This window comes from Limulus polyphemus, unplaced genomic scaffold, assembly GCF_000517525.1.
Source record: "Limulus polyphemus unplaced genomic scaffold, Limulus_polyphemus-2.1.2 Scaffold3633, whole genome shotgun sequence".
Taxonomy (NCBI): domain Eukaryota; kingdom Metazoa; phylum Arthropoda; class Merostomata; order Xiphosura; family Limulidae; genus Limulus; species Limulus polyphemus.
In genome coordinates, this window is record NW_013669243.1 from 6,830 (window position 1) to 15,156 (window position 8,327).

General features: G+C 32.9%; 1 protein-coding gene across 1 annotated transcript in view; it reads right to left on the reverse strand.

Moving 5' to 3' along the window:
• Positions 1 to 697: 697 nt before the first annotated feature.
• LOC106469728 (ferritin heavy chain-like) overlaps positions 698 to 8,327 on the reverse strand; it is a 17,157-nt gene continuing 9,527 nt past the window's right edge. Inside the window, exons 2-4 of the mRNA XM_013930240.2 lie at positions 3,016 to 3,278; positions 1,708 to 1,836; positions 698 to 1,228 (exon numbers count right to left, since the gene is read on the reverse strand). Coding sequence (XP_013785694.1) covers positions 1,082 to 1,228; positions 1,708 to 1,836; positions 3,016 to 3,278 — 539 coding nt within the window. The 3' untranslated portion in view covers positions 698 to 1,081. The remainder of the gene's footprint in view (positions 1,229 to 1,707; positions 1,837 to 3,015; positions 3,279 to 8,327) is intronic.

An 8,327-nucleotide genomic window follows, 5' to 3' on the forward strand; every position in this document is an offset into this window, starting at 1 on the left:
ACCAACAAATAGTGGGATTGACCGTCACATTATAATGCCCCCATGACTGAAAGGGCGAGCATGTTTGGTGGGACGGGATTCGAACCCACGACCCTCAGATTACGAGTCGAGCACCCTAACTACCTGGCCAGTTAATGTATAATATACAACCTTATCCCTATTTTGATAAAACTTTGGGGGGGGGGACTTTACACGGCAATAATTATTGCTTTTTAGAATGGATTTCATTTTAACTACATGAAATTTATTTGAAAATCTTTCCAAGCAAATAAAATGAAAAATTTGTGACTTTTTAATTAACTTATCTTAAAATAGTAATTGCTGCAGATATTTCAATGTTTTCCTCAATGGAAGAATTGTGCAAACAATTTCAGTGAAGCAGAATACTTCATGCAATGTCTCTGTAAAAGTGGAAAAATATTTTAAGGTTATCTCCATACAAATGAATAATTTTTCTTTCATATGCTAATTACTTTTAACACTTTTTATACAGAATTAGAAATCATTATGCCAGTTGATGAGATTTTAAGTCAGTTTCAACATTAAACATTTGAACATAGTTAAATCTTTTGTGGAATTATCCAAATCATACCATTACAAGCTTAAGCCTTATAATAGCATAACATGTATGTGTACAATAGAGAATGGACAGCAATTGTCTCTGGTAGACACTAATCATGACACAGAACGAGAAAGGTGTATTTTTATAATAATTTTATTTGTCTTATAAAAAAAGTTTGTTTTACACTACTGGACAAATCATGAGAATCACACTTAAATATCAACAATCTACATATTTTACATCTTCTAAAGAAGTAATATTGTTGATAATCCTAAAGTTCTACAAAGAAACAAAATCCCAGTATTTGAAACTTCTTTTAACATAAAAAAAAAGAAAAGAAAAAAGTTGAAACCACTCGTAAACTACAAATATTCTGTCAAAATTCATTAAAAAAAACACGTGACTGAACTTGATATCCTAAGTAAACATACGACAAAAAAATTGAAGTATTAAAGTAATAAACTGAGGAACTAATTGATGTAATGAATACTTCAGGTTTAAGTTTTTTCTTTCCATTCATTAGTCACTCTTCTCCAGCAACTGGCGATCAAACAGATACTCTCCCATACCGCTGTTCATGGCTCCAAGCTGGCTAATGTAGGTCTTATATTCATTGATTGAGTCCACTTGTTCTGTAAGAAACTCTCCCTCGATGAAGTCCATCAACTGAAAAATGAGAAACAATTCTTTCTTTATTCATTTATCAAGTGTATGTGAATTTTTTATTCAATTCACAATTTCAAACTACTTTGTTCCTCCCCCCCCTTAAAAAATTTCTGTAGACACCCATGTGAAAAAACCCTTTCTTTCATGTCCTCACAGTCTTATACACATATATAAAATTCAATATTGTGAAAGTATTACAAGTTTTTTTTTATTGATTTATACTGCAAAATGTTTCATGAGGATTCTAGCTTGTTTTCCAAACTACTGTTAGGTACAACTGTTTAATTTTTAACACTGCATTTAATCCTGAAAAAGTAACATAAATAACTCTTTGTAAGTTTAAGCAGTTATCTTTACGAGTGCAATTTTCTTGTATTATAACCTTCCTAAAATTGTATATTTAAAGTTTGAATAAAAAACAGATAAGTTGAATCTTTTTTTTTCATTATTATTTATTTAGCTACCTGGTAATAACTTACATGCGGATCACTGCAAATTTTATCAGCCATGTGGTGAAGATGATGCAATTTGTTGTTAACATGCTTCTCCAAATTCATAGCATCTTCCAGTGCTTCCAATCCACTTTTCCAATCATCCTTTCCTGGCATCTGTGGGATTAAAACAAATTTATTTGCTGACAGAATTAATTACTACTAAAGCTGTAAAATACTTGTTTTGTTTATTTGGAAATAAACTTCTTCAAAGATTTAATCCTGATTACAGAAGAAACAAACTTGGCAGAAATTTCATTTTGTTGTAACATTGTTCTTTCATTGGTGGATTCTTTTAAGTTATCTAATGAAAATAATTCAAAATTCAGTCCATCTAACAATAAAAATTAGTATATTTCCTCCTTAACGTTTCTACACAGGCTTGTACACTTTATAACTTGTAAGCAGAAGAGATTATACAAGTGTCGCTCAAACAGAAGTAATTTCTCTAAAGTAAAAAAAATAAAAACTTATTTGTCCAACTTCACAGTTGATCAATCAAGCAGGTGAAAACAAATTTTCTGACAAAAACACAATGACTGATCAACTATCTATGCTTCATTGTGTAAACATGCTTAATCTACAAGTCTCTTGTTCATTAATATTCCCCAATATTCTAGGACTAACATGATCTAAACTGCATCAATTAAGTTATAAGGCCCCTAGCATAAGCAGGATTATGTGTGTGTGGGGGGTGGGGGGGGGACTGACCCCCCACTTTTTGTTTCTGTGGGATATAGTATACACATGATATTGACAATAATTAAGTCATTTGCACACACACACACACAAATTTTGTTCCCAAATTTTGCTAATGGCCCTTAGTAACAAATGATCACACACACACACAAGCAAAAACAAATATTCGAGTTAGTCCCACTACTTGTTGCTGAAGTACCATCTCTATTTTTACTGAATTATTTATATTAAATTACTCAATACAATATGTGGACCAACTGGTACTATGAACGGAGATGTACATGATGCACAATATTTAATATCAGTTACAAAGAACATTTCTACCATATTGGTCCTAACATCAAATAATTTTATTTCAACATACGATACGAAAATTGTTTTCATTTCTGATAAGTTAAATTTCGAAACAAGAAAAGTTATTTCAATAGGTATATAAAATATAATCATGCAACCAGACTGGTAAATGTATTGAAAACTATTTTTAAACAATTACGTTTTTCGAAAGAAACAAATACAAGTACCGTCACTGTTAATATCGCTACAGTACAAGCCTAACTTTCGTTCCGAAATTGATTATATATTAACTTTGAAATGTACCTTAATATCAAATGCGATCACTTTCCCACTTCGTTTGTTGACGTAATCGATTAGCTTTTGCGCATGCTCTCTTTCTTCGTCCGAGCTGTGCTTGAAGAATTTAGCAAAACCCTTCCTGCCGACAGAGTTACTGTCAAAGTGAGCCGCCATGTTCATGTATATGAGACTAGCGTGCATTTCTTCGTTGATCTGATGCTGGATGGCGTTAACGCATCGGTCGTCCAAAGAGTATCGGTCGGTTTTAGGTTCTTTCATCTCATTGTCTAGGATCAGTATAAAGAAAATTGTATTAGTTTCAATCCTCCTGGTGAATAACTTAAAAATAACTTAAGTTAAAAAACATTATAAAATGTTATATCCATTTTATATATCACTTCAGTGAGAAAATATGTTTTGAAAGCAACATAAAACAGCTAACACAATTTAAGTTATTAACAAAATACATTAAGCCTATACATAATGAAGCTGCAAATGATTCACGTTTTTAGAATAATTTCAAATGAACTAAATATTATAATTATTATTGTCGTAAGTATTAACCCTGTTACATTTTAAACACCGCATTATTTATCTAGTCCCTTACAGATTTTCAAGCATTAGAAGAGTGTATAATAGTATTTCAACCACACTATATTTGTCATATCCACTGCTGACGACGCATTTCACTCAATCCAGAGCTCTTCAGGCCGACTGGGAAACAACAAACCCAGCAGTGGTCAGGACACTATTTACATTGTTGCGTCATCGAGATCACGTGACAATTCTCATGCCCTCTTGTTTCTAGAATTATCTTGTACTTTGGCGAATGTTCTAGTTCTTACTAGATATAGGGTAGGCTGGTATATAAAAGAGGGGAGTGTAATGTGTGTATGGATAGTGAGTAATTGAACTGCAGTCACAGGGTATTGTTGAAGTTAACGTTCGTTCGTAACAGTGTTGTTTTGGCGCGAGTATTGAGATTAAGTGTATCGCAGAGTTATATTCGGAAAGAATAAACCAGTTTTATTGAGTAAAGACTTGTGTCGTTAAAGTTTTGTTGGAACGAAGTTACGGAAAAATCAATTAACGGTAGAACTATTTTTTCTTTTGCCATAGTGAGTCTTTTTTTCCAACTGTTTTTTCCATGCAAATTTCACCATCTCCCAATCATTTCAATGTCAAAATTGTAACATATTGTTATGTCTCTGGTCGTTTGTTAATTTCCCATAAAAATTCTTTCTGAAGAACTTCAGCGATACAAGTCCTTTCTTAAATAAAACTAGTTTATTCTTTCTCAATACAACTTTGCAATACACTTAATTTCCACAGTCACTTAAACTTAAATACACGCTATAATTCACAACGATTCACGCACTTTACTTATGGTCACTACTGCTCACTTGAGTCGATTATCTGTCTCTATATCTGTCAGGATTCAAGTGCAAGGTTCACTTAATTCTAATTTGCCAAGTGCTTAGGTTAAAGGAGCTTGTAACATGTAATTACAACTATGAAATATGACATCAAGCACTGGCCAAGCTAAACAAGTACACATGCCCAACCTTGCTTGTAGAACATGTATGGAGCATTTGAGAACATCCTGATCTCCAGGCTTGACCAACTACCTTGTTGTCACTGTTAGACAATGGGAATACACAAACCACACTCTCCTACAATCTGGTTGTCATGCAGACAACACCCAGTTCCAGTATGAAAGAATGGGATTTGAGAGTGTATTAGATTCCTACAAAGTTGAGTTGACTTGGCTAGGTAGCACTAACCTCACTTTTGGCCATTAGCCTTTACCAACATTTTTTATCATCTTTCCTTAAGGACTTTCTTCCATTTACACACTGCTCACCAGTAATGGTGTGAATATCAAGATTTTACCACACAGATGATATCTTCTGCCTCCCCCATTACACTTATAATCTGCATTTTGATGCTTCAAAACTAAATTCTGACATGAAACAATTTTAGAAAATAGGCTTGAGTGAAAATATTACTATCACAACCAAATAAAGCACTGGGTATGCCACGTTTATTTATTAGCTCAATCAGTTGAATGTATGTTCTGCAGTTTGGTTATGAGAAACACCAGGTAAAACTATATTTTTTGAAATTGCATCCATGGGGATATCAATGCCAACTCAGTAACTGATTCAGTGATCTATTTCAAGTTGGATACCTTGACAAGCAACAGGTCTTCTTCCATGGGCTTTCTAATTGTAAATGTTAGTCTGGCATTCTCAGCCTCTGCCACAACTTCAATCTCCTCACTGTAAAGGAAGTCCTGGGTGTCTTTTAGGAATTGCAAGACCTAGATGGTTGACCTGGAATCTACAATACTGCTAGTTTAAAACAGGAACTGTAACAGAGGAAACTAAATCAGGTATGGCAAAGTCAAATTTAAAATTGAGCAACTGACTGTGACTGAAACTTGATTTTAAATACCGAAAGCACCCTAGTTCTTGGTGCAGAAGTCATTGAGAAGCCTCCCCTTATTTTCTTGAGACTTGGATGCCCCTCAGAAAGCTCTTTTTTTTTAGTTTTGGGATGTAGTTGTCCTGTCGTAGATGTGAGTACATTGGTTGTCTTCTTCTTGTGGTAGCATCCCACCCTACAATAGGGCACTTTACACACCACGTTGCTCCACAGTCTTGACTTCCTTGGGCAGTGTCAACAGCGGTATAGATTCCAGCTACTGTTTACAAGTTTGGCTCTTCCAGTTGAGATGGCAGTAAGTCTGACAATCCTATGCTGTGAACCTCACCAGAATTTCCAGCAACACCAGGTTCTTCATTAGTTAGTAATTGCAGGCAGCTCAAAAATGAGCCTGATGGCTTGTTTAGTGGTTCCTGATATCAATGAGGGAACCTCAACATCCACAGTAGTGAGCAAGGAAACTCTGGCAAAGAAGTCTCACGAAACATCCTAGAAGGAGTTAAGTGAGGAACTCCTCATATAGCCACCGAAGGTGGTCACAAACGAACCCACATTAGAGCAGATTCCAATACTCAAGTGCCACTGTTAGGAGACAGCAGCTAGTTCCTTTACCACCAGCTGATCTTTGGGAATCCAAGACCACAAATCACAAGACAGCGGCAGCCCTGAAAACTTTACTGGAGGGGCTGAGGTAAGCAGAGTGAAGCCTTGACCACTCTCTGGTGAGTGTAAATTTTGTATTGTATTCTAACTTGGAGTTCCCTCTGTCTTCAATACTCATTAGTGTGGGTGGAAGACAGAGCCCTTGCAGTTTTTTTGGTATATATATATTAATTTTTTTTTCACCTACTTATGATACCCTCACTCTTTCATGCAAGTGGATGTGGATATGCAAAGGGGTTTATATTTCTTTATATATGTGTTATTTTAAAAGTGTGTAAACTTGTCTTTTGTTCTATATACAATATACACTAGATTTCACATGCCACTACTCAATTGTACACATGAGTGATAAGTGGTTAGGTTTTCTGTTGTTTTGGTATTTTGAGGTTTATTTATGTTAAGATGTTTTTCAACGAGTATCTTAATTTGTTCTTTTATCATGATGTATTTTAGTGATTTTAAATCATGATTTAAGTTTTTCATCTGATTGTTTCAATATATCATGACTTATTAACTATGCATCATTTTGTATTAATTTTCAATTATAATTAAAGTGTTTCTTTCTATTTTATACTTATGAATTGCATTAGACTGCCCATTTTTCAAGGGGGCATTATAAAACGTTCTTTAACATAGTATTATGTTATCTTTGTTATAGAATTTTTTGTTTTGTTTTTCTTTTTTGTGTGTTTTGTGATTAATTCTTGTACTCCATCCACTAATAAAGTGAACAATGTACTTCTGTGCCTTTGTTATTTCTTTTTTATTTTAATTTTACTTTTTGTGATTGTTAATGGGTACCAGTGCATTGCATTCTGGTATTCATTGTTAAAGGGTGTTTTTATATATATTTTATGTTATGAAAAGGTTATTTTGCTATGTTTTAATGTGTAAGTATTGTGATTTATAAGTTGTTCTTTAAAGTTCAAAATGTAAAAGAGATTTTATTTATGATTTTAGATTTTCTTTTTTTGCGATTGAAAGTTTTAAATTTAAATATGGTTTTACTTTTAATTTATCTGGTTTTATATTATATTTCACTTTTAAAAAATTTTGTTAAAAGATTGTGTTTGTAGAATTGTAACACATAGTTAATTGTTAAAGGGTTATGTTATCCATGTGGTGTATAGATGTTCATGTCACTAATTTAAAGGTTATTAGTTTTAAAGTTAATATTAATTGTGAGCTTGAAGACAGGATTGGAACAGAGAGGAGAGGAAAAATGTGTTATATGAGCATATCATATGTTTTATACCTTCTTTTAGTGATATATAATTTTTGAACATTTCATTGTTTATCTAGTTTCTATGCATTTTTAGTATAAACATGTGATCCATAAAGCTGTTGAAGTTGCCTTGTTCTAGTTGTTTTGTTTCTTTGTTCTCTGTAGTAGATAATGTCTATTCTGCCTGAATGGATATTGCAATAACTTTATTTATCTAGCTTGAAAATAGTCACCAACTGTAATATCATTTGCTGGCCAAACATATGATGTCTAGGGAGAATCATCACACTACATTATCCAAATTATTTATTATTTTGCATGTTATTTAATTGTAGCGGTCCCCTACTGGAATGTATCACCTATAAACTTAGAAGCTGCTGAAGAGGAAAATGTTAGGTTTGAATGTTCAGCTAGTGGAAAACCTCCTCCAAAGCTTCAGTGGTTGATGAATGGAGAACCTATAGAAAGTAGGTCAAAGGGTTGTTTCTTATTTTTATCCTGAAGAACATACTTATGATAGTTAAGAAATTATGTATGAATAAACTAACTTTCAATTACCAATAAGTTACTTTAAGTGACTCATGAGGATGTAATTGTTTGCTCATTTGGAATTCATGAGTATTGAAATAAGATTAAAAATAACTTTTATTTTCCTGATACAGTATTTATATTGGTCTATTTTTTTTAATTATAACTTCAATGATAACATTCTTTGTTTTACTCTCTTCTGGAGAAATATGAGCACAAGATACACCAGAAAGACTGAAGACTTTATTACCAAGATTTCAAATAATTCAATCTCATTACTAGATCATAGTAATAAATCACTTTCTTTTTTTTATAGATTCTTTCCCACTGTTTTTTCAATTCTACTTTTTATATTTTATTTTTTCTTGAAGAGTTTTGAATTTGGGAAAAAAGGTTAAAGAATCAGGTGTTTTTTATTAGTTAGCAATTAAGTTTGAAGTTAAGTACATTATGTTGCGTCAGCAGTCACATA